The sequence below is a fragment of the Trypanosoma brucei genome, chromosome 5 (assembly GCF_000002445.2).
Source record: "Trypanosoma brucei brucei TREU927 chromosome 5, complete sequence".
Classification (NCBI taxonomy): domain Eukaryota; phylum Euglenozoa; class Kinetoplastea; order Trypanosomatida; family Trypanosomatidae; genus Trypanosoma; species Trypanosoma brucei.
The window spans coordinates 963738-989928 of NC_007278.1; the positions used below are offsets into that span (position 1 = coordinate 963738).

Below are 26191 nucleotides of genomic sequence, written 5' to 3' on the forward strand. Positions count from 1 at the left end.
ACACCAGGGCTGTTGATCATCCTTTTCGACTCCATTAGAAAAAGGCTCAGTTAACCACCCGCCATATGCAACAACCTTGAGGCAGTTGGCACCGCCTCAACTGCAACGCGAGCGGACGAAGAGGGTGAAACTGTGGGGTTAAAAAGTATTAGGGTCAATGAGGAAAGTGAAAAGGGAGGGAAGTTGCGGATATTAATCGAGGAGCGAAGGTGGATGTTCATTAGGGCATCCACTCTTCATTAGGTGCCAGAGGAAAGCTGCGTTGCTTACGCGTCGCGCTTTACACAATCGTGCGGATAGTGAATGAGGCCCCGCTCTGAAGAGTAAATAAGGCAGGAAACTCGGGCACCCGAAACAAAAGCCAGCAGCGCGAACAAAAAGTGGGAAGTTGGATAGCTGTAGGAAACGCGGCAGCACCAGCGAAGTTTAAACAGAGCCGAATGTTTCCACGGCGGAACACGAGGATATAGACGAAGGGTATGCCGAGTGGGGCGCCATTGGGAAGCACACGGCTTTTTTTTCTACTTTTTTCGGTTGCCAAAATGCTGCGAATTGCAACCGTACAACTGACTGAAGGCGGCCCACTACTCATAGTGCCAAGGTGTTTTTTTTATTTTTGAGCCTCCGAGAGGGATACTTCCCGGAAACGTTTTGAGGTTTCAATCGGGATCTTACGGCATGAAGTCTCCAAACCGATTATGAAAGGAGACACATGAAGGCAACATGGCCTCTGACAAAACGAAATGCGAGTGTCCCGGGCGTAAAATTACGTTAGCGGCACCGACGAGCACCGCATGGGGGCAGCTACTCGAAGCGAAAGATTAAGCGAGTAGCTGGTTGACACAAAGGCGCCTAAGCAAATAAGCACAGGAAACAATCTCGCTGAAGTTAAAGTTGCCGTTACACCTGGGGAGTGAGGGCTACATAAATGGAATAACTGGAGGAGACTCACTGGATAACAACTGTAATAAGCTGGCAGCGGGAAGTGGTCCCCTCCGTTTCACACCTCGTGAGAATAGAATTGTGCTTAGCCCTGTATGTTGGCATGTTCAGATACAGAGCGCTTGGTAAAGAATGTAATGGAGGGATTATGATCATCGCGCCCACTTTGTAATGAATAGGCGACGCCGGTGCCGTGACATCGCGGTCCGCCCACGGACGCAGCGAATGGTAAGGAAGTGACGGAAGAAACGCACGAAAGACCGACAAAACGAGAAATAAAAAAAAAAAGGTGGCGACACTCGCGGTTATCTCGTCAGAAATATCCACGGTTCACGGAGAATGCGATAATCGCTATAGCGCGGACGAGGCGTTTGTGTGGGACAAAGTGAAGCACTGTCTCTGGGTTGCCGCTGTCACTAGAAACTTTGCAGACAAGGGAAAAGAAGGCACGGGGCGTAACACGCAACAGCGGAGCGGCACACTTGCTTCGCGCATACGGATGACACGCGACCAACGAAGAGAGAAATTCCGCAACCGCTAGAGACTGGAGTAGAGCACCGAGAGTCCTTTATTCATTTGCTTGAAAGTTTAGCAACCTTAAGCGCACACCCACACACACACATAAAAAAAAAAAGATGCGGCTGGCGCGAAAGTTGAAGTTACAGCCGCACACATGGGTAAAAAGTTGGCACGGCTCCTTTACACATACCCTGGTGTGTGCGTGTGTGCGGGGGGCCATACCAAAAAGCTGGAGAATCTCTCAATGCATTACTGCCGACCACCGGCGAGGAAATCCAGTCCGTACGTCAAAATATAACGTAGGTGATAATAATGTCGATAACGGTTCCATTCCGCATTCCGACAACTCAAATAAGTGTATTGGTGAGTCCGCAAGGTCTCCACTTCCCCAGTTGATCCTCCCTGAGGAAAAGAATGTTGAGCGCCCACACCTGCGATGTACACATATAAATTTAAATTGTCATGCCACCAACGCGACCAAGTGTAATAGAACCAATTTGCAAGGTTCAGTTGAGGTGCCTTTCGTTTATACCGACTGCTGAGCTCATAAGCTAGTTTGTGGTCGATAGTTTCACCCGGCCTCAAAAGGGAAGGGAAACGGTTACGCGATGGCATGATACTTTGGCTTTTTCTCTATAATATTGGTTTTGTAAAAAAAAAAAAGAGGGTAATGGGAAGATCATTGTGACCGGGAGGTCCAGTGAAGCATATAGTTTTTTTTTACTGTTATTTCCGCCAAACTAACCAACGAATTGCCACCAAACCCGATAACACTCGGCAGTAGAAACTATCGGGAACTTTCCTAGAAGCGGCACAACGTATACCAGTGTCTTGAGCGCATTTGTCCGTCCACACCCCGTGATTTTCTCATCTTACCTCGCTTTGCTGCATTCCTCTCCTCCTTTCTTTATGTTCATACGCATATATGCTATGTGCGTGTGTTTAAGAGCCAGTGCCAAATGAAGATAACTGACTTGCCTCACCATCCCCTTGAATCCCGTACGTTACCTTGCCGACTACGTTTCCGCATCCACAACAACGTTCTAACCTGAGGTTCCACACTTAATAATCCTTCCTCTTTACCGCATGTGTATTCCAGCATCACGACGCGCTTAACTCATGCCAGCCGCCGCTGCCACAACATCCGCATCGATTACTTCTGCTCACCATCCTCAATAGCAATATTGTTTGTGTGTGTGTGTGTGTGTGTTGTATTTGTTTGGTTGCGCCACGCATGCCCTCCAAAGTCAATTAATTCACCCCGTTCCCAGCGATCAAAATACTCAGCTGAGTCGAAGACCGCAAACGGCACGCACCTTTCCGATGGTTATCCTCAGGTAGTTGGAAATTCTCTGAGGCCGGCCGAGGCCCAAGGCAGCAAAACAAAAAAAAAACAGCAGTTACGCGGGGGCGCACATAGCTTCATTTCCCCCCTTGGAAACGGGTCTGAGAAGCAGAACCATCCGTCTCCATAGCGGATCAAACAAAAAAAAACATTCACGTACATGCTTATAGATTTCTATATGTGTGTGATATCTTCTGCCTGTGATTATATCTATCTTTCCTCTTCGTCGGATTCCAGTTGGTGGGGCATTTGTAATGTCGTTTTTTTTTTTCGTTTCCTTCCTTTTCCCTTTAAGGACACATATTACCGTGTCACACCCGTTTAAGGTTGGTTGCCCCCCCCTCCCCATGTTTACGTCCATGCGTGCGTCAGCGCACAGCCGCCCCAATCACTGCTATTTCCAGCACTCCTTCACCAACGCGCATATCAACGGCATGGGGCCTCTCCTCGTTTTTCTCTCCTCCTACTGATATTGATATGTTCCTCGTTGCTTTTTTTTTTTTTGGAACCAATCACATACCATACTCAGGTATTGGCTTTCCATTCAACTCTTTAAGATTCGGAGGCGGGGTATAAATTCAGCAGCTGATTAATGCGTATGTGTGAAGGATCCAGCACAAACCCAGAGGCCTGTGATATTCACTTATTCTCCTTTTCTTTTCGCATGCTCTTTCGCTTTTACTTCGCCACATTACATCCACATATATATATATATATATATTAGAATTTCCCCCTTATGGTTACCTGTGAAGTTCACTTTACACTCGCAAAATTTTCCTCATCCCTTATTCCCCCCTAATCTCAAAATCCGGTGTTACCGTCGTGGCGAAGGCTTGCAATTCGTCGTTACGTAGGGCGCGTGGTAAAGTTTGCGGGTGCCCGTTGACCGAAGGAGGAGGAAATGAGTTCTCAGGATTGGCGGGAGGCAACATGTTAACACCGGATCTTTCCCTAGACAGTTCCTCCAGACGGCGGAGGATGCCATCACAGGAGTTCTTTTGCCTTTTCCCCACATTCCACATGTATACTAACGCAGAATATAGCAATTTTCCAACATAAATCATTTTCTCTGTTAGATGCAACCTCTTTTTTAATTGCCCCGCGGAGAAGCCCAGTTCCCGAATCCAATCATTGAAATATCCGAAAATGAGGCGGAACAACTGAGAACCCGCCTCCAAATCTTTGATGGTTGTATCCCTTGAATCCAATGCCTCTCTCAAGTCATCAATGATTTTCCTCCTAACTTCATCAGCACCAACATTACGACCCACCATCGGCCAGTAATATTCCTGAAGGAGAGTGATAAACTGGGGATATGTTGTTTCAGTTTCTAGCGACCACATTCTTCCCTGTTCATCCTCAACGGTTGAATGGTTCGTATAAAGTTTTGGGTCATCTAATTTCATGGTTTCGTCAAGCCATGCAATGGCAAAGTTGATATTATATCCCCGGCCGCTCTTACCGATTCCACCGTGTGTAATTCCTTGTTTGCTCCCCACACTGCTATCAGTTGAATAGTGAACGCGCCCACTGTTTTCTTTGTTAATCATTAACGTTAATGTTTTTTTTTCCTTTTGTATGGCAGTGACACTAGGCGTTCCCCGCCGCTGCAACGAACTAATATTACTTTTTTTTTCTTCTGCACTACTTCAATTAATTGAGGGGTGCGTGTGAGTGCTTATTTTCGTGACCGCAGCAGCTTGTGGTTCTTGTGAGTACCCCCTTCCTTAGAGGGATTTTGGATTGTAAAATAAAATAAAATAAGATACGACAATAAATAAATAAGGAAAAGAAAGGAGGAATAATGGTACATTCAACAGAAAATGCACCCAAAAGCGATTCCGTCCCCTCCCCCCCCCTCCGCTTCCATGTCACCTCACCCATTACTTCCTCTTCCCCACAGCACCTTCGACAACAATCACAAAAGGTACAAGTTATTTTCCCCCTCCACTTCCTCTTCTTCATCTTCATCTTCATCCCCCTCCATTTGTACTTTCAGTCCACGTGAGCACTAAAACCATCGTTCAATGTTTAACACGGTTCAGTTGTTCCCATCACACGGACAGAAAAAGGACCGTATTTCCCACATTTGCGCCTTTCATAAACAATAATAAACACACCCAAAAGAAAAGAAAAGAAAAGTTTCCGCTTGCATCTTCAGAAACCCAACCCCAGCAGCCAGTGGTGCAACACCATACGACCATCAAGTGCCACATTGTACACATAAATGGAGTGGCTCCGCACAAATATTTTTTTTGTTGGAAAAATCTTGAGCAGTTCCTCCTCAAAGCGGAACATATCGCCCTCCACCTGTTGGATGCGGAGGTAAAATGCTGGCATTAAGTTACGAGGATGCATAGAGAACACCTTTCCTGGAAGTACACCGTTACTGCTGCGGTGTACGAAAAATGGAATCGTATCGAGCGGATCAGCGGGTCCTAAAGGCGGAAGGTACCCAACAGCAGAATCCCTTCCCACTACACCAACTGCTTCGGGTTCTTCTTGACAACGTTGCGGTGGGCACAATTTAGCGAAGTCGTGCAATTTGTATCGGAGCGGTAGTTTCAGCAGCTCGTCGTAAACATCGCTTCGCAGCGCACGGTTCCATTTGCTATATTGAATTCGCGGCACCGGAAGAGCGGCCGCAACGTTCGCCTCAGGAGGCATTGCACCAGCAGAAATATTTGCCGCCACATCCGTTGGGCTCACAATGTTGATGTATTTTCCGGTACTGGGCATTACATCACGCCCCAGCGATGTGTTTGCCGCGGTTCCTCCGAGCCACACGCGGCGCAAACGTGACCGGTTCAGCATTTGTACCTAAGACGCTAAAAAGGATTAGTTCAGAGCCTCTCTGATTTTGCTGATTTCACCGCCAATGTAAAAAATTACGTATAAATGTATACGTGCGCAAGTAAGTAATATCCTAAGTGAGCGTGGATATGTCCGTTTACCAAAAACAAGCGTTCTTTACCCAACTCTCCACACAGCTCTGTGCGTGTGTCTCAATTGTTGCGGGCTGCTTCAACAGTTGAACAAACAATGCAGAAGAAAGAAGGAAAGCCAACAACGACAATATGTATATATATATATATATATACATGCGCACGCACACGAATACGTGCACGTGGTGAGGTAGACAAGGTTGTATAGAAGAATATCAAGGCATGAAGAGAAAATGGGGCTTCCTTTTCCCCAACGTGTGCAAATGTTTGCAACGGAATACTGCATTGCCTTTCTCTTTCTCCCGTGCTTTAGCAGTGCACTACGTTATGTATGTAGGAATGATGAGGCGCCAGGGTAGTGGTTTCTGCACGCTGAAGTATTGCTACCTCAGACATACAAACATCAACCTCCTCTTTCCAGCTGCCATCACTAATATTAAATTCTTATGTTAAGACTTCTTTCCCTCGTTTCTACAAAGTTTCATTGCACTCCTTGTCGGCCCCCCCCTCCCCGGATACGCCCATCGCTCGACCCTTCACTTCACTTTTCCCCCCTCTCTTTTCTTTTTCTTTTTTTCCTTTTTGAAAGTAGCCCCTCTCCTCAAACAAATCTGGAGCCTTTCTTTATGACGTATAACCTGAACTGTTCACCCCATGCCATCATTCGCTTCCCATTTGCTATCGCCCCATCGCATATGCACATGTACGCGCACACATACATACACGTATATATATACACATACACATATATATATATATATATTGTTGTTACCTCGTCGGATGAGGGTTTCAACACGACAGAGGGGGGAGAGAGGAGGAGGCACTAATACTTCAATATGTTCCTTACGCCTAAAGTGTCATGGCTTGGCGTCGTGCACGGGAACGTTTGCCAACCTGCGCACTGTACGTTGCCGATCCTACTGCTTGCACAGAGCGCGTAGCTGTGCACCAATTGCACCGCAATTCCATACGCCTACCCTCCTTCGTTAGTGTGGTGTCAATCTTGTGGCATGAGTTACACTTCACGTACTCGTCCAAATACTTTATCAAAATTTTATCGAAATCTGTCACTTTCTGAATTTCATACTTGAGAATGAGAGAGTCGTTGCTGTCAAGGTTCCCACCAACAGAGAGCTCCTTCTCAATATAATCCTTCACATCCTCAATAGGGCGGCTGAACACCTCACATATTCTGCGAAAGTTGACAATAACAACCTTCTTTTTACTTATTTTCTCCACCTGCGGCACAGGTAGCTGATTGCGCTCCGACATGCCGCTGCTCTCTTTGTTACGGTTTAGCGCAATAAAGATTCGCTGCAGCATATCATTGTAGGTATATCCAGTGCAAACCTCAGAGCCCGTGCCGTTGGAGTTGTTGTTGTTGCTGCTGCTGCTGCCGGTAACGTCGAGGAAACGTTCCACACGAGGCGCATGATTTGTTTTCCGCCGTTGCTGATCAAACTCGGCCATCCGCCGCTCCACTTCGCTTCGAGTTACTTGTTGAAGCAACGCGTGAAGATCTGCCGCGCTGTACGTGTCGTATGCTATTGCAAAAATATCCTCTGCGACTACGGGACTCGGTGCTACCGGCGGTGGAGGATTTGTTGTGGTTGTGGTTGGGCCCGAAACGCTGGATGTTACGAAGGGATCTTTTAATGTCGTGGCCTCCTCATACGGTACCGCTTCACTCGCGCGCGGAGCTTTGGAGCGGCGGTTGTCACCAGCGGCATTTGCCCCTCGGGAACGGCCCCCAAGCCGTAACTCTTTTGAAACTTCCGGTTGTTCAGCCATCTTGTTGTCCTTCTTTTTTCCTTCTTTTCTCCCTTTATTGTTATTACTATTATCCTACTGCTTCTTAATTTATTTTACCCGCTTGCTTATATACCGCTACTTTTCCTCTTCTTGTAACTTCTAAAAGTTTTTATTTAGTTATTATTTTTTTTTTGCGGTCCCCGCACACGCTCACCCCCCAAACACCGGTGTCAATACGGAAAAAAAAAGAAAAAGAAATGGGGAAATTTTTGTAATGGTACATTTATTCGACCGGTTGTTTCTTGAAACCACTGCTTCCTTTTTCTTCCTTTTTAGTAACATTCCCCTTCACATCCGCAACTCTTTTCTTTTCTTTTGATGACATTCCACATATATATATATATATATCGGGTAACGTTACTTCTGAATGTATTGCAGAGAGGTGTGTGTGTGATTACGCCTTGCATTGAAGTGCAGAAACCAACTCGTCGAGTGAGTTAATAATTATGACAATAATAATGATAATAAATAGTAATGATAATATAATTCAAATATGCGTTAAGAAAATAATGTCATAAATAAATAATTATATATATATGTATACTTATGTAGATGAAGTAGACCTTCTTTTAATGGACTACAACTCCCCCCACCCCCCCCAAAAAAAACGAATCAAAAAAAAAGGATTAAAAAATATTGGTGATGAGAGCTGACAACTTTGTTCCCATCATTACCACAGATTCCGTTTATTTCCCTTCTTTTTTTTCTTTTCCCCTTCCTCCTCTTCTCTACGGCCGTTTTTAATATTCATATATTTGACATTAGCTGTTTTTAGTTGTAACGAAACCAATTGGAGAAAGCGGAAAGTAAGGAAACAAAAACGCAAAGGGGAATAAAGAAATACAAATGCTAGAAAAGAAATCGTACGAAGAAGGGGGGAGGCTTAAAAATAAAACAAACAAACAAACATGCAAACAAGTAAAAATGACATCGTCTTACAAAAATGGGGAAAGGGGAAAAAATAAAAATTTAAACAAGCCGACTCATGGAAACAATTTACAGTTTATCGTGCATGGACATGTTTATCTGCAGAATAAAGTAAAATAAAATAAAAACAACGGTAACGACAACGTCAAAAGAGAAAAAAATAAAAAAAAATAGGGCAATTCATCCAGTCAGATAGGAATCCCACCGCATTCACTCTGTTGAATACAAATAAATATTTTTAAAAAAAACCGTTATTTATTTATATTTTTTATATTTTAAGAGTCGTGACACACGGGTTAATAGGAGGAACAAATAAGTCAAAACATAACGTAGCAACACATTCAAATTTACACCAAAGGAAAACAAAACAGAAAAAAAATCAAAAATAAAAGAAGACAAGAATCAAGGAATCGTGTTGCAATTCGGATTTTTACAAGAGATATAACAAAATAATATACGTAAAGAAAACAAACTTTTATCTGTCCTTTGCACTTTAGTAAAATTGCTTAGTCAATTGCTTGGCTGTTGGTAAAAATAAAAATAAAAAAACAAATTAGTGAATTAATGAATTAGAAACTGCAGCACGGAAATATAAAGGTGGACCTCTGCGTTTCACTCTTCTCTTTTTTTATTTCAATTTCGTGTGCCGACTCGAAAAAAAAAATCCACATATATATGTGTATATATATATATATATATATATATATATATATGTTTTTTTTCTGCTTTCACTTCCATCAATGAACACGAAATGAGATATGCATATATATATATATATATATATATATATATATATATATATATATATATATATATATATATATGGATAAGGGGAGGGATAAAATAATAGCAAAAGTTATCATCACTATAACGATAGATAACAAAAAAAACTATCTTTAAAAGCGTAACCAAACACAACCACACACCTGCATTCGTAACTGTACTGTAATGACAGATAAATCAATGGAAATGGACGGTAGAAGTTGAACCAAAACTTAGGACAGAAATCAAAAAGTTTAAGTGAATGGTAAAATAGCAAAGACAAAAGAGAAAACACGCGAGAGGAATGAACAACACCACAAACCAAAAATACAATAAAAAAATAAAAAGAGAAGAAATGAGTGAAACAAATGGGGGTAATAAAAAGCGTTTTTTTTAAATTTTGCGGCTGCTGACACATTAAAAGTTCTCATTCTCTCCGTCTCACACACAAGCGTACGATAATAATTTCCTCCTCTCGAATGGAAGACGTTTAAAAACACGCTAAAAATAAAATGAATGTGTCGCAAACGTGATGCACCGGATTGGGGAGAAGTATTGAAACAAATGCGTGATAAATATTTGCAGAGATAAAAAAAAATGATAGAAACCTGTTCCCTTTGACTTTTTTTTCCCCTTCCCCACCCTGTATTCCACTATTTGTTTTCTTTGTGCGGCTTTGGTGTTGTCCGCCTATTGCCGTTTTATTCTCTTTATTTCTTTGCGTATATATCTATCCTCCTTTCCCTTCTTCCTAAACCGCCTGGTTAGGGGAGACACTCCGCTGGCATCAAAAACAAAATAGAGTCAAGCGGAGCATGGAGGGAAAAGGAAAAGAAAAACAACAACAACACCTTCGTGTTATTGTTTCACTCATAACTTTTGCGTAGGGAATGGTAGAAAGGAATAAATGTATATTTTAATAAAGGAGCGAAGGGGGAAAGCAAAAGCAAAACAAAGGAAAAATACAGACAAAAAAGGAATTTAAAACAGAAAAAATTGAACAATACGTATTGATTTCTTTCGGGTTGTCACGTTTTGTCTGATTTCTCTTCCGACACCCGTGTTTTTATGTAACCAAATACGGGTAGGAGAATAAAAACAAGAAATATATAAAGAAAATAATGATAAGGAAGGAGGGATAGAGCGATAAGGGTACAACATACACCTTATTTTCTTTCCTTTCATCCGCTAACTTAAGCGAACGTACCGGTAGATCATTCGACCGATTCCTTGTTTGTTTTTTCGCTTGTGCCTCCTCCCTCCCCCCCCCCCATACACACATCACCCACAAAACACCGTACATCACACGCCGTGCATCCAACCACATTAAAAACATGGAGACAAGATAGAAAAGAAAAACAAACAAACAAAAACCAGAAGAACACTGAGAGACTACCAGACACACACACACAGTCGATTACGTGGGACCAAATAAGGGAAAGAAACTATAGGAACCTTCGCCACCACTCCATGAATTATCTTTAAAACAAGACTGCGAGAAAGGTGACGACAACCTCAGATGCGGCTCCACGTCGCATTGGGGTGCAAACGTTGGCACAAGTGGCCGAAAAGATGACTCCCGCCATGTCATTTCCCGCCCCACGCCTTTGGGTTTTGTAGGAGTTTTAGGTGCCATTGGCTTCAGATGAGGTGAACCCGCCGCAACTACGTTTAAAACGTTGGGACTCAGCTGCTTCAGGCGCCGTGGGTTAGTAGGGGGTGGGATCGATTTAATCGTGTTCATTTGTATCGACAGTTGTTGAAGTTCAACAGTTTTTCGGCCCAAGCAACACGTGATGATCGACGTGGAAAGAAGTCTCGATTTGTTGGAATCGCTAACCAACACCAAATGATCCGATACGTCAAGTTTGTGAGTTTCACGAGCAGGAGAGCGCGCCGGTGGACTCCTTGTCACTTCCTGTACGTCCTTCACACCTTCTTTCGCATTGGCAAACAACCCCCAAGCACTCGGGCCACTCCAGTCGCGCAGTTGTGACTCCGTTGAAGGCATCGCAACTTCACTTTGCCACCGCGATTGTAGCTGACGATCCCCCCGAGTTTGCACTTCCAGGAGAGAAGGAAGGTGAAGTGGAGCCACTACGGGGGATTTTTTTTGAGCGAGTTCATTCGCAAATGCATACGTCCCCCAGGAGCAGACGGTTGACTCTGCGCTCCGGATTTTGCTCTCACGACGGCTCCTCCCTATTCTTGGTGAGGTTAAAGGACCACGGGAATTGGATGTGCTTGTCCTCGTTGTTGAATGCGTTTCACGTGTCGTTAGTGTCGGTAACTTCATTCCCGCTAATCCTTTCCATGATTTTGAATCAGCGCTCTTCTCATCTACGCTGCTCAAACGGGGCAGCAGAAACCGCGATCGACTACCCCTTTCGTTGAAGTTGGAACCCGCGTCGCAGGAAATACATGCCGTTCTTCTGCGTGTGTGTGTATTCTTCTGCCTTCCAGTGTCATCGGTTGTATTGGGCGTGTCTGTGGGGTTTGCATTCACAAAATTTTTCATCTCCTCCCTCGGGAAAGATTCTATATCACACCTCCGGTGATGTGTCCAGCAGCAAAACACTGAACTGTTTTCCAGAAGTTTTGGTTTTCAGCCCACGCCACCGCTTGTAATACAAGACCTCGGGTCTACTCAGAATAATTCTTTCGGCTTACCCCTGTTGCACGACTCACCTCCTCCTTGCCACAGTGGAGTTACGCTTTAACCTCTTTCTTTTATTTTCCTTCTCTCGTGCTGTTGTTGCCTTTTTTTTTTTAGTGCACCGGCCAATGCGCATACACTTCTATATATTACGTACAAATACCGTTTGCACTCAACAAAATGCCACAAAGCCCAACTCCTTTACTTTAACAGAAACCCCACTTCTTTTTTTCTTTTTAATGTATAAATAAAGTGGTCCAGGTATTCTGGCTATTATTACAACTTATTGTCCACCTTTATAATTTTATGTCTTCACCCTATGTACTTCACGCCCCCCTTTTTGTCTTTTTAGTTTTCTTAACTCCCGTTTCAGGTGACAAAAAGAGACGAAGCCAATCTCCCTTGGCGATATCTTCTCCACAAAGATATATTTCACTCCCTTTTGTTTCCTTCCCCACTCCCTTTGGAGCCACTCGGCGGATTTTAAAAGATCGCCCCTGCAGCTGTGGAGAGTCTAATAACAGTGGAGGTGATGCTGTAATCACAATGTAAAGGGTATCGTCCAGAAGAGGAGGGAGAAAAGAAATAAACAAATAAATAACGGAGCCGTTACGATTAGGAGGTTGAGAACAAGAGAGCAGTAAGTAACGTTATGAGTTGGGTCACAATGGCACAAGAGAGAAAAAAAGTTAACAACCGTTAGACTCCTACTGATGTGTATGTACGCGCGTGTTTGCGTACGCGTACGTGATGCAGTGACGCGTGGTAGATGCGGAAGCAAATAAAATGAATGACTGCAGTTCGTTACTCCTCTCCTGAAGGTGGGGGAGGCGGGCGCATGGCTTTGTCTTCCTCCCGTATTTCCACACGATACTCTGCTGAGCTGCGCTGCTGCTGCCAGTGATGGCGTCCACTAGTTGGTCCCAAACCACGTTGTTGGTGAAGGTACTCCCGTCCCGGTTGCACGTCCTGAAAATGTTGAAACTGCTGCCGACTTAACTCGGGGTCGTAAACTTCCTCCATATATGTTGCCACGTCTTGTCCGGTATCGCGTGGGATGCCCATGCTGTCGTACTCGTACGTGTGTGTCCGGGTAAAGTTATGGTGCTTCTCAAGCACATATATCGCACGCCGGGCCTCTTCAATACACTCGTCGATAAGTAACTTTTCCGTGGCGGTCGCTCGTCGGCGGAAAGCAAAGCGGCAGTAGGCGATGAGGCTGCGACGGCGAACACTTTTGAAGTCCATAAGCCCCTTAATAATGTTGCGGTAGAGAAGCAACACGAGACTTTTGTGCTCTGGTGTTGGTGTGAATTCCCAAACCTCCCTTCGCGCATGAGGACGCGGTTTCACTTCTTGTTCTTCCTCCGGAGAATGCAGTTTCTGAGTCGGAATGAACTTCTGCCTCAACAGCGGGGTGGAAAATAATACACCTCGCCGCGTTATGGGCAACATCCGCCGTCCTCCTAAGAGACGGAATACAAATAAGACAATCCTATGTGGTTCTCCTTGTGTACTGCCGCGTCCTCTAGCCGCTTACACTAACATACACAACCACTGGTCGCTGTGTAGGTTACTTCGCGTAATAGTGATAGGAAGGAAGGAATAAAATACGCACACATCAACACACGCACATAAATTGGCACCACGTAACGGCGCAAATCTTGCCGTTAAAACGTAACGAGGTTTCCGGAACAATATAAGATGACCCTCAACTGCACGTTAACACGCAAATGTAAATACACTTGCGCACAACAACATCCCCAATAAAGAGAGAGAGATAGAGTGGTGGGGAAACAGAAAAAGGGACACACAGAAAATTATAGAGCAACGATACAGAAAGGAAACCACAAATTAAAACATAGCGAGCCAAAATCTCCCTCTAGGAGGGAACAAAGGGACGGAGGCACGTGTTAGGAACACGCACCAGCAAGTGACCATCATGTCGTCGGTGATTTCTCTACAAACCTCCAACCTATACACATTCACACGACGTTTCCAACATTGGAACTTAAAACCAACCACGAAGGAGGGAAGCGCAGGTGTCATTTGCAGTATAATCACGTCTCACGAGAACCTGAACGTTTTATCCCTCGAACTTCATTTATTATTTGTTGATTGAAAACGAAGTACCATCAAAAAACTTCCACCATATATAAATGCACACATATATATTATATATAAAAACATACGAATATATAGATTTTTTACAGCAATTTCCCCTTCCTTCCTTGCTTTGAAGGGTGCATAGATTCTATTTTTTCCCCTCTTCCCTCTTGCATGAAAAAGAACCACAAAATCGTATATGACGCACAAACACTTCCTAACACTGTGTACCTGTGTTTCCACCCCCCCCTCACAAATCACAGAGTACTTCACCAAATCTCACGTTTGTTTTGTTTTCTCCGTTTTTTTTTAAAAAAATCCTCCGCCTTACATACACTACTTTTTCTCACTGTCCTCTCCATCTAAGCACATGTTTTAATCTTTTAATTTTACTCTCTCTCTCTCTCTCTCTCTTTGTCTCCATGTACACGCTGACTACACTACTCTGTTGACTGATGAGTCCAACCAAACAGCATCTCTAACGTTCTGTCTCTTTTCTTTTTACGCGAGAACATCCCACACAGTGCCCTTAACTTCGCATGCACTACTCGTTCAATGACTTGCCCCTTTTCAATCTGTTTACCCAGTTTCACACAATCTGCTTTAATACCAAGTGACAAACTCATGTTCAGTACAAAAAAAACACACACACACACACACACACACATATGTAGCATCATCGAGAGCAACAAGTATGGTACAGCAACGACACTCACAACTCTTAAAGCTCCTGGACATTACTGAAGAAGGGGCTATTAGGGTTGAATTGAACATGCGTTGCCTCAAAGTTTTCACCCACAACCTCAAAACAATGCATTGCCATTTTTGCAGTTAGCCGCTTGTCGGGATCGGTCACCAGTAGTGATAGAACGAAACTAGCAAATTCCAGCGAATAGTTTCGCGCCAGGATGTCGTTCATCACCATGGCAGCAAAACCCTCCCGTTCGGCCTCCTCGTACATCAGACGCACCGTCTGTACCGTTACACGGGCTGTTGCAAGAGCATACAGCACGCAACCGAGGCTCCACAAGTCGCTTGCTGTAGAGGTTTGACCAACCCAACACTCCGGTGCAATGTACGGTCGTGTGCCACCTCCTCGCCCCATCTTGCGGCGCCCCTCTAGCACAAAAGCAAGGCCAAAGTCCGTTACAACAATAGGAATGATATCTGCTGTAATTCTCGTTGGGCAACCACCGCGACTGGTGGACCGCGGTGACTTTCCCCTTTCCTTCGGCGTTTCGTCAAACACCTCAACTGCAACGGCAAGCGGAGAGGTAACGTCTTTCCCCTCCTTGCTTCCACCTTCCCTGTTGCAACCGTGATGAGATTTGCTGCCCCCATGCTCATGGCGCGAGCTCCCACTGCAGTCAAGGGGATTCCCACGAATAAGGATATTTTCGGGCTTAAGATCGCGGTGTACTATAGGCGGGCGCTGCGAGTGCAAGTGGTGAAGAACCGAAGAAAGTTGGTATGCAATTGAGAGTAGTTGCGGCTCCGTGAAGGGGTTTTCGCGCATCACAAACATGTCCTCCAGTTTCTTGTATATGTCATTCATACCACTGCCACAGTTACTAGTGGAAGCCGCACCTACTCTACGGTCGGGTGCTGCGGCTCGCCCACATGGCGATGAACCGCAAGAGTCTTCTCCACAAAACAACCTCGGCGCAGTGACTTCTGGAGGGAGAAGCGGGCTTTGACTGTTAGAGGAAATTAGACGCACCCCGTCCGAAGTATCCTCATCTCGTTTATTAAGTTTTTCTTCATATGCACATGCTGCTTGCAGCTTTTCCCTCTCTAGTTGGGAGCGAACCTTGGGGTTATGGGTAGCGGAGTGTCGCATAGCGTAACCACAGAGGTCACCAAGCGGATGATACTCCATGACAAGTCCTAGATAGCGGCTATGAGCTAGTCCTTGGTCCGGTGATGGCTGTGAAGAACGTTCCCTCACTTCAGCCACTGGTTTGAGTGGTGAGTGGCAGAGTGAAGCTGGAGGTACATTATCATTCGTTGGTAATATAACAACTCCATTTCCCATTGAGTATGGCTGTCTCCCCGGTGTTTGTGTGCCGTCCACCCTATGGTTGGTGTTAGTCACGGCACCAAGCGAGTGAGAACAAACATTGTTTCGGCCTCTTTCACTACGTTGAACCTGCTGCCCCATCAGTGACGGTTGATATGTCGCCACTGTTTGCAAAGATGACACGCGACCCTCCCTTCCAATGTGGCCACCTAAAATACTAGAAGTGTCAATTTCTGCAGTCAACACTTTAGTTGAGCTATTCCTCTGGAGGCGAGCTGCACGCACGGCGTCTGCGACCGACTTCGGTTTGGACATCGCCGGCACCGAACAATGCGTAGGTGCGCAGGCGCATAAGTCCTCCGCCACAAAGTTGGTGTATTGCACACTTCCGGCGGCCGGTTGCACGTAATTGGGTAATGTGGGTGTTGGCGGTAATGCCGGTTGTGGACATCTGGCGACACCAGAAGCAGATATTGCGATATCGAAGTCCTTGTAGTGTATTCCACCCCGTGGAGCATAGCTTGTTCTCTTTGAAGTGGTAAGTGATTCGCCCTCCTGCTGTTGCTGCTCGCACTGGTCGTTGTTTTCGCCCTGTTGTTGTTGTTGAACTATAGGGGACGGCATTGGTTCCGTGGGTTGCGCAAAGTTGGGGTAGTGAACCACGATGGCTTGCTGTCGGGCTGGTGTAGTTAGCTGCGATGGTGTACCTACGGTCCTTACTGCTACAGTTGCCGAGTTCCCCTCTGCTCCAACAGCACTGGACGTGGTTAAACGGGTCGGTGCATTTGGCGGTGATGTTTCATGCACATCAGGAGGAGGCTGTGCGTGGTTTGAAGACCGTACACTTCCACAATGTGTTGACACCGAGGCAGCAGATGCTGATGGAGGAGGTGCAGTGGAGACCAGATTGTCCTCTTTACTCCGCTTGCCGATCGACGGTGGTGGCATATAAGACACTTCATCCGTACCTTTAGCCGTGTGTGATCTCGCAGGATCTGTGATATCGACCTTCTGAGGTTCAGCCAACGGTTTCTGACTTGCCGGCACTTCAGGTATATTACGTTTTTCTCCATGCGGTCCCGCAGGTGCACGCGGGATACCTGCATCCAACAGAGGTGCGTCGAGGCGCGAACAATTTATTTCCTTCGATGCAAACGCACAAGATCCTCGCTTCGGCTGAAAAACATATGGAGATGTCATCGCATGCGCCAAGAAGGCCTGTGGTGTTGAAGGAGATTCATTACCACCTGTAAACTCATAATTCATGAACATTTCCACAATTCGTATAATGTTTGGGTGGCCCTGCAGGGAGTTAATTGTTTCACACTCCCTTAGTGCGTCTAAGCGTTCTTTGTTATCTCTGCACACAAGGTATTTGAGAGCGAACTGCTGTTTGCTGCGTCTATGCTTGACCAAATATACAGACGAAAATGCACCTTCTCCAATACGTCGTACCACCTCGTAGCGCGAGTCCCGTGTAGTGTTCTTTACCACCATATCCATCTCTGTTCTGAAATTTGCACCATCCCCAGCAATTCTTAGATTCCGCGGAGTTGCAGCCGACCCACTTGCGGCTTCGGCAACTTTCCTCCTATGGCTTCTATCTGGTTCTGCCACGAACTGCCTTCTCCCGCCTGCCCTTTTGGGAGATATTCTGCTACCAATTGTCTTTCTCTCTTCCTTCGCAAGAAGATGTACAGTATAGTCCCCATCGGGTCCCCCAGCGGTTACAGGACGAGAAATTACCGTTGTTGTCACCACCACCACGATAAGACCAGCGAGGCAAGTGGTAAAGACGCCAATAGTGTACAGAAGTTTGCGGTTTAGACCTTCCTGGGGTTGCGGAGTCACCTCATGATGAATTCTGAACGGCGTGAAGGTGACCGGAGTATAGAGAAGAGACATTTCTACCGCTGCAGGGCAACCTCTGTCCACACAAGGGAGAGGTACAAAACCATTGGCAAAGCACACGAAAACACGCGTTGCCTCACCCATTGGGTAGAACACCGCCACCGTCGCTTCGTCCTCTTGCTGGAATACTTGTGCGTCCGTAGTCCCCGCCACGTTATCCGTACAGCGGACATTACTAGACAACCGCACAAATCCGCTGCGGGGTGGCCGCAAGGTGAGGTTAAGCGGGACACCAACGGGTATTACAGCACGCACCTCAGCTACGCTTGTGACCGCAACATCACTCGCACGGTAGAAGAGACGAGTGGAAGCCGTACCATCAGCATCGAAACCACCAATATTAAAGAACACCATGGTTGCACCAAGAAGTCCAGTTGAGAGTGGGAAAGCAAAGGGTGTTGATATCTCAGTTGGAAGTGGGCTTCTACCGCCAATCAGCGGTTCCCACATATCTGGGCTGCTATCATTTCCGTTGTTGGGATTTGTGTGGTTGAAAAGTTTCTCAATGTCGAGGCAATTGACGAAACTACTATTCATCATAACGCACAACCTACCGTTGAAGGCAAACATATGCCTTTTTTGAGGACTGGGAATGCTCAGTTCCATGTTACATGGCACACCAGGTATAAGAGACAAGGAAAGGGACGCACTAGTTTTGCTACTGTTGTCGTCATTTACAAGCGGATCACTTTCAACAAGCATAACAACCTGCACTGCGGGTGTAGGACACCACAAACCCACGGAAGATACTTCACCGGAATTGTCTGTCGCATTGACCCATTTGTGCCCCTCTGAGCACTCGCGAAACAGTTCCGATTCCCGCTGCTCAAGGGGCCCGTCATGATGCACCTCACCACCGACAACATACATAAGTGCGTTATCAAGTGTGACGAGCGGGTTTCGCACTGCCGTTGTGAGGTTGAAGATATCGGGATGGTACTGCCGTTTCTGTGTATCATACACATCCACAGTGCCAATAACTCCGCCCGTGTTCATATCAACTCCGCCCACGATGAAGAGTAAATGGCCATGTGAGGCACATGTAGCGTTGGCACGAAGTACTGTGCCCGCTGGTACACTGTCACCCACGCGCTCTTCCGCCTCTGCTCCCCTTGAGTCACTGACCCATGACTGTATGAGAAAGTGATCCACAACTTTGGTCATATCATTAGAGAGTGCCCATATGCTCGCGTACTGCTCCCTAACCAACGGGGACTGCGGAAACCCATCCCTCTCAGGGTAGTAATAACTGCAGGCACCAACAACATATACGCCCGAATTGTTTTGGTCATCAATATCATCTACCCGTACTGCACTCGTGGGGCCAGCCACCATAAGAGGTGTTGCATTCCCGTGTGCCCCACTACCAAGTCCTCGACCGCCCAGTTTGATGGGAAGTTCCATGTGCTGTGGCTCCGTTTGATCACTGGGGTCCACAATGTCAACGGCATTGACGCGCTGAGTACACGCAACATCTCTACAACCACCAATGATGACGAGGGAACCATTTAACCACACAACGGCACTGTATGCTCGACCAATCGCCATTTCCGAGTCAAACGGTACCCATGAATCATCAGAATCCTTCAATGTACCATTGGTCGCGCGCCTAAGAGTTGAAGATTCTGCCTCACCCAACAGATAAACAACATTTGCGCCAAACAAAATTGTTACAAAAGCTACAAACACCAACATACAGAACAATGGCCGCACAACCATTGTATATATATATATATATTTTTTTTTTATAACTTCTTTTATCCAAGTGTTTTTATGACTGTCTGTATGAAAGTTCGGATACAATTCGCCAGAAATCCGGGGACTAGCGGGTAGCAAATGTGGCAGTGACGCCAGAGCACCACGAACTGCTCTTCCCCCTCCTCCACTGCTACCAATAATGTAGTTGTACTGTAAACAATCACAACACAAATAAATAAGTAAATAAAGGGAAAGTTTGCACCATTAATGACAGGAAAAGTCAAGGAAGATATCAAGAAGGGAGTACGAGTAGTATGGGCGTTGCAAGTGATGGCAACAAAAAAATCAGAGGGAACAGAATGATTTCGTTCGCCACTTCCCTTTTCTACAACTGTGACCGTGCATATTAGTGGAAGGTACATCAGGGAGGGGGAAAGGATTGACTGATATTACTGAAGAATAAAAAGTTATATATATTTACGGAGAGGGGGGGGAGAGAACAGGAAAAACAATTAGCGGATGGAAAAAGTGGGCTTACTGTACTCATATATCCGTTCTCCACTTTTTTTCATTTTTTAAAAAAATCAAAGCACCAAATCGGAAAACTCGGACGGACACTGCTATATACCGCAGTAAGGAACTAAAACAAAATGCGTACAGAAACAATAAATTATATATACGTCCGTAAGATAGTTTGAATCTACTTTGAAACTCTTGTTACACAACTTTCTCCTTGTACGCTAACATCAACTGAGACACACCTATATCCACACACATACACACGCACAAGCAAGCAAACGAACACACACACACACATATATATATATATATAATAGTGGTGGTAATGAACAAAATAGAGTCCAACAGCTGAAGACACGGAATAGTTCAATAACGTAATAAAAAAAGAAGCAAGCAAATAGAAAAAAAGTTGAAAGGGCGCTAACCGCAACGACCGCAAGGATGGGGTAGTTCCCCGTTTACAGGTTTAGAGGACCGGCAGTAGAAACGCAACCCCTAATGAATAAAATATGTCCCGCCAACAAACCGTTGCACGACAAAGATTAACCGAAGTAAACACCATACTACTTTTCATTCCCGCGAGTCTTGCATCATACCATTCGCCAGTATAGTCGTGATGCTTACGGAACGGCTGCAGCAGCGCCATGCAGGTGGTACATCACTGCTAACGATCCAACCCTTCACCAGTTGTCACCTTTCCCCCTTTCCCCAATTTCGTCCTCGTACCTTCCTTACCAACTACTTCCAGCTGATCAATTATCAGACTCTCATTTCTTCCTCTTTCTGCTTTCTTTACAATCCTCACTGTCCTCTCCTCACCTGCTAGCTAATAAAGAATAAATACCATCTTTATTTCGACACCAGTGACCCTCAAACGTTTTTGGAAACTGTCAGTGGCACCGGAGATTCCCTTTTCGATGAATTAAGAGAAGTTGCAACAAGTGAAGGAGACTCTCGTGCAATAAAAAATTCGCACTGCTCACCCTCCTCTGCGACAGTTTCGAAATACTGTTGGAGCACCTGCAATCGGCGACTCCTTCTACCATTTGGGGAGCCTAGTTTGTGTGCCCGAGCAACCGGAGGAACGTCCATCGTATTATGGTGTTCCTGTCGCATGCCCTGGCTTGAATCAGCGTGTGATCCATGGGAGAAACTAGTAATGGGAGGCATATTTTGTGACTCTACCGCTTTTGGTGGGGGACTATTTAGTCCGAATCCTTCACCGGCCCCTCCAGACGGTGTAACAACTTCAACTGTGGCCCCACTGCGGTGCGTAGAGAAACTTGTAGATTTCAGCGTCCCGCAGACTACATCAGATCCTTGACCACTTACCGGTGCCCTCGATTCACCTCCGTATCCACTGACTTCCTCAGACGTCGCAGCCACCAACTGTTTATAGGAATCGTCATGCATTATTCCACCTTCTGCTCCATTTCCTTCCTCATCACTGCATCCACTCGCAACATCATCGTCCCCCTTATACACCGTAACCATCGCAGCCTCTTCCGTCAGGCCATCCGTACCCTTACGACGCCTGCGAATAAATCTCAGGGCTTCCTCAGCACTTGGCCGGCGAGCTGGATCTGGCTCCAAAAGATAAACAATGAAGGCCGCAAGTGCCATACTATACCCGTATACCTGTGTTAATTCTTCCAGCAACTTCTTTTTGAAGTCTGGTTTGTTGGACTCGCTAAACATAACTTTTACATTGTCACTTTCTACGCGCTTTGCGCATACGGCGTAAAGAATGCACCCGGTGGCCCAAATATCCACCTTTGTGGAGTAGTGTCGCTGCCAACACTCCGGTGCCACATACGGCAGCGAACCGACGCCCGTTTCGCAGAAGGTCTTGTCCATCACACGCGAAAGTCCAAAGTCTGTCACAACAATGCGCAGCGTCTCCTCTGAGGCGCCGGTGCCGATTCTTCCGCTGCTGTTCTTCGAACTCCAATCTACCCTGTCATATCTATCCCGGTTCCTCCCCCTTTTCACAGCAGGCGACGAATCGAGAAGAATGTTTTCTGGCTTTAAGTCACGGTGAATGATTGGCGGTTTTTGTTGGTGCATGAACTGCAGAACCGTTAGTATCTGAAATGCAATGCTCACCACTGTCTTTTCAGGAATCTTTGGTTCTGACTTTTGTTGCCGCACCCACATACCCAAGTCCCCCCTCTCATGATAAGCCATTACAAGTGATAAGTACCGCTCCCCCGCCTGGGGGCGGTGTGATGGTACGTGGGATTCTGATTCATCACCGCTGCCTACACGGTGAATGCGAGTGGGATCGTGTAGCAGCAGCTCACCGCGACACTGACGTCGATACGCGCCTTTCCTCCCATCAACGCCGTCGGAGGTCGGTAGATGGGTATCAAACCGATAGGACATGAACATGTCAACGAGGCATATCACATTTGGGTGCCCTTGAAGGGTGTAAGCGACCTCACACTCTCGCATGGCCTCGTGACGATCCATGTCATCGGCACATTGAACGTACTTCAATGCGAATCGTTCTCCATCCATCACTCGTTCCACAAGGTACACTACGGAGAATCCACCCCTACCGAGGCGGCGCAGTACCCGGTATTTTCCATCCAGCAAACTTTGTTTCTGGTGCACCGGAAGAGCAGCACCTGGACCGAAACCTCGGCGATGTCTGCTCTTATCATCATTTTCGTCATCGTAGTCACCAGATTCGTCCTCCGAGAAACATCCTTCGACTACAGTCACATCAACTTCCTTACCATGTTTGTGCCTTATAGCATAACTTATCATGCTAGCACTCCACAGCACTAAACTCACACCACATCCTACTGCCACACCAACAAGGTAAAGTGGTTCAACAGCTGGTGGCGGCACCGGCTGAGGACCTGGTGGATCCGGTACCCAATGAGTTACAGGGGAAAGAACAAATGGGTCGTTTGCATTTAGTGGTCGGTAGAAACCAGTAGTACACGGTCCTTGATGCGCATCCATCGCGCCCAGCGGTACGTGTGGCGCCCTTAACATTGATGAGGATGATTCATGCACCGCCCTCTCGTTACACCGCTGGACGGTGGCCGCTCCAGTGGAGAAGCAGACATAAACAAACAACTGCTCGTAAAACACATTATCTGTATCATTACCGAAACTTCTTTGCGTTGGTCGGGGATGAAACACAAATTCATCTCGATGTGTGGTGCTGGTGTTTATGTAAGGAGTGGTGATATTATGTATACCGTTTATGAGGGAGCCAGTGAGAGTGATCGGACCCACGGCAACGGTGTTCACGACCGCGGAGACGTTCTTGCCCGGGTCAGTCATATTTACTACGTAGGGCCAAGTATTGGCGAATGACAAATTCCCCAAGTTTAACAATACAGAGTTGCACGCAGGCGAATCGGAAAGCCGCAACAAACATGTTGATGATGTTAGATTGCCGCTCACTTCCCCTGTAGCATTGATGCCCTGACAGGCAGTTGAAATCTGTTCCGACAAAAGGATTGCAAACGTGAAATTATACCACAGTGGCTTATACCCGTTTACGTGCACTGTCCAGTTTCCGTCTTTATTTGGCAAGTCCGCCGGAGGGGGCGTTGGTTGATCGTGCATTGTTGCATTAGCTGTTGGTTGCTCCTCGTCATGAAATGGGTCGTCGAGAACACTCTGCCCCGTATGTGATATACTGTCCACCTCTGTCGTATCTCCTTTCGAAAATTTGGCCTCTACTATTTGGCCTCCTTCCCCACTGCGCGCTATTCCTAACATTTGCCGGTGTGTCGCGTCATCTGCCACTGAAATGTAGTTAAATCCCTGCACCGTCACATCAGCATGACCGTCTGCAACATGCACGTTACCGGTGAAGAGATCGCGTGAAATACCCGTCCCATCCGGTGGGGGTATTTGCCCGCCTATGAGATAGAGTGACATGCCGTCGGCATTTGGTACGGAAGCAATAACGGCGTTGGTACGCAGCGGTGCAAAACCAATCATCACATCTGTCGCGTCACTACCCGGCCCTGAGAGGTCCACCCATGACTCCAGTCGATCGAAAGAACGTCGATATGTTGCCGCAATCATTGCCAACGTTCGATTGTATATCATGAGCTGCGGCGACAACCAGTCTAACAACTCAGAGTCGAACTGACCAACATCTGCCGTGAAGTATGTGGGGTCCACAACATACACGTTGTCGTTGTATTCTGGCCAGCCTCTGTAGTCACGGCAGCCCCCTCCAATAAACACAAGCTCACTGTTGTCTACCACGCCCGGTGTAATAAGTGAGGTGCCCAACCCCCAACCAGCGTCGACAAATTGTCCAGTAACTGTGTTGAACTGTGAAACGGACGTCATGGGGTTACCATCTATTAACGATACACCACCTACGATATAAATTGTACCATTGCCATTCCCCACACAACTAGCGTTGAAGCGAAGTGTTGCGGTGTCGGGAATCGAAATGTGTTGTATATCCATTGAGAGATCATCCACTGGAGGGAACTGCTGTTGGTACAACCTAATTACTTGGACAGATCGAAGAGTTGCATTGATTGTTTGCCCGCGACCAGGACGAACACCATAGGGAAGCATTGTACAGAAGCCAATAACGTACACTGTCGATCCCAGCCGAACTGCGTTTGATGTTCCGACAGCCGGAAAGTGCAACTTCGCCGGCACGCGCACGTCCCCTTTGGTTCTCCCGTGAAAAGTTTCACTACCACTACCGTCGTGTGCAAATGTTGCATTATCTTGAAACATCATGGGTGTCACAAATGTCTCGGTAGTTATATCCAAAGCACTGATCGTGGTAAGTGCGTAATACCGGACGAAGTTCTCTGCCGATGTGAAGGGCCGAACGAGCCGGGTACCTCCAACGATAAGAACATAACGACCCATCGATACCGCTGACGGCAAAATACCCGTTACGTTGAGGCTGGCTTTGCTTGGACTCCATCCCGTAAAGGTAACAGTTGTTTGGTCGGTGTCATCGTCAAGGAGAGATGATACCGCTTGAACGGCATTAGCAGATTCGTGACGCCGCGCAGGCGTGGCCCTCAGTGGCGCTGCTAAGGAATAACGGGATGTGAGGGAGAGGAGCAGCAGAGCCCATATCCTAAGAAAAAGGCAATATCTAACCAACACCATGCGTCCTCCTGGCGTTGTGGTCATGACCACTTCCTCCCCGTCTCCTTTCCTGCTCCAGGTAGCTGTCAAATGATTACAAATGCAATCACAGACGCCAACGCGAAGTAATAGAGGAAAGCGGTGGTAATGACTATTATTAGTACCAATGGTAGAAGAAAATGGAACACTAAAGTAAAAAAAAAAAGAAAACTGTCCGTCAGACAGCCAAGGCGCGCGTATGTACCCTGCTACTACTAATGCTTCTGCTGACGCGCCACGCTGTTAACAGGCACCCTAAGGAGCCTTGACGTAAGAAGTGACGTAGCAAAAAAAAAAAAAAATGGAGTTAAAAGTGGAAGTGGCATATATGTGGGGTAAATTAATAACTTTAGTGTTGAAAATATAACGGAGACAGCACAGTTCTTCTACAATAATGATACATATATATATATATATATATCTTTTTTAAAAATTTTGAACCTTTGCGTTATATTATGGCGTGTTACTCTTACCCGGCTCCTCTTTTAGAATGCATTCACGTGGAGAGGGAAAGGGTAAAAACATATAAGCAAAGAAGCACTTTTTAACGGAGGGAGTAAATCAAGGTTAACACGGGAACAAACGAGTAGAAAAAAATGGGAACTTTAGTTAAAACGATCTCAGAACAAATCAGAACACCCACTAACTCTCAAGGGGGACGAACAAGAGCGAAATGATGGGGAAACGGACCGCTACCCTCTTCTACATTTTTTTTAAAAAAAAAATTGTGGTGGAACTCACATGCGGGTCTGAGCAACGGGAAGTCATTAGTGCCGTTGTCGCTCCTTCTCTTACTTGCATTTTTTTCTTTACCACGTCCCTCCCCCTTTTTTTTTTCCTCCAAGTAATGTGACTGAAATGAATAGAAGAGCGAAATAAGTGCTTGGAAA

The 26191-nt window shown here is 46.1% G+C and overlaps 7 protein-coding genes across 7 annotated transcripts, besides 20 other annotated features; all 7 read right to left on the reverse strand.

Moving 5' to 3' along the window:
• Window positions 1–26191: part of a sequence feature (sequence corresponds to BAC RPCI93-27M3) that runs on past both edges of the window.
• Window positions 2647–2671: a microsatellite.
• Window positions 3508–3527: a microsatellite.
• Window positions 3592–4356, reverse strand: Tb927.5.3100 (hypothetical protein; the record flags this gene model as incomplete). The annotated part of the gene is made up of 1 exon (XM_839889.1): window positions 3592–4356. The coding sequence occupies one exon, from the start codon at window positions 4354–4356 to the stop codon at window positions 3592–3594; it is 765 nt and encodes a 254-aa protein (XP_844982.1).
• Window positions 4929–4948: a microsatellite.
• On the reverse strand, window positions 4964–5620 carry Tb927.5.3110 (hypothetical protein, conserved; the record flags this gene model as incomplete). Its single annotated transcript, XM_839890.1, has 1 exon — window positions 4964–5620. The coding sequence occupies one exon, from the start codon at window positions 5618–5620 to the stop codon at window positions 4964–4966; it is 657 nt and encodes a 218-aa protein (XP_844983.1).
• Window positions 5882–5909: a microsatellite.
• Window positions 6467–6514: a microsatellite.
• On the reverse strand, window positions 6601–7542 carry Tb927.5.3120 (translation initiation factor, putative; the record flags this gene model as incomplete). Its single annotated transcript, XM_839891.1, has 1 exon — window positions 6601–7542. The coding sequence occupies one exon, from the start codon at window positions 7540–7542 to the stop codon at window positions 6601–6603; it is 942 nt and encodes a 313-aa protein (XP_844984.1).
• Window positions 8002–8046: a microsatellite.
• Window positions 8078–8101: a sequence feature (AT_rich).
• Window positions 8456–8486: a microsatellite.
• Window positions 8594–8663: a sequence feature (A-rich).
• Window positions 8717–8769: a sequence feature (AT_rich).
• Window positions 9160–9203: a microsatellite.
• Window positions 9247–9314: a microsatellite.
• Window positions 10670–11770, reverse strand: Tb927.5.3130 (hypothetical protein; the record flags this gene model as incomplete). The annotated part of the gene is made up of 1 exon (XM_839892.1): window positions 10670–11770. The coding sequence occupies one exon, from the start codon at window positions 11768–11770 to the stop codon at window positions 10670–10672; it is 1101 nt and encodes a 366-aa protein (XP_844985.1).
• Window positions 12713–13363, reverse strand: Tb927.5.3140 (hypothetical protein, conserved; the record flags this gene model as incomplete). The annotated part of the gene is made up of 1 exon (XM_839893.1): window positions 12713–13363. One exon carries the CDS (start codon window positions 13361–13363, stop codon window positions 12713–12715), a length of 651 nt encoding a protein of 216 aa, XP_844986.1.
• Window positions 14060–14112: a microsatellite.
• Window positions 14407–14435: a microsatellite.
• Window positions 14657–14681: a microsatellite.
• Window positions 14736–19664, reverse strand: Tb927.5.3150 (protein kinase, putative; the record flags this gene model as incomplete). The annotated part of the gene is made up of 1 exon (XM_839894.1): window positions 14736–19664. One exon carries the CDS (start codon window positions 19662–19664, stop codon window positions 14736–14738), a length of 4929 nt encoding a protein of 1642 aa, XP_844987.1.
• Window positions 19667–19696: a sequence feature (AT_rich).
• Window positions 20412–20459: a microsatellite.
• Tb927.5.3160 (protein kinase, putative) lies at window positions 21033–25307 on the reverse strand (the record flags this gene model as incomplete). The annotated part of the gene is made up of 1 exon (XM_839895.1): window positions 21033–25307. The coding sequence occupies one exon, from the start codon at window positions 25305–25307 to the stop codon at window positions 21033–21035; it is 4275 nt and encodes a 1424-aa protein (XP_844988.1).
• Window positions 25699–25722: a microsatellite.
• Window positions 26008–26028: a sequence feature (AT_rich).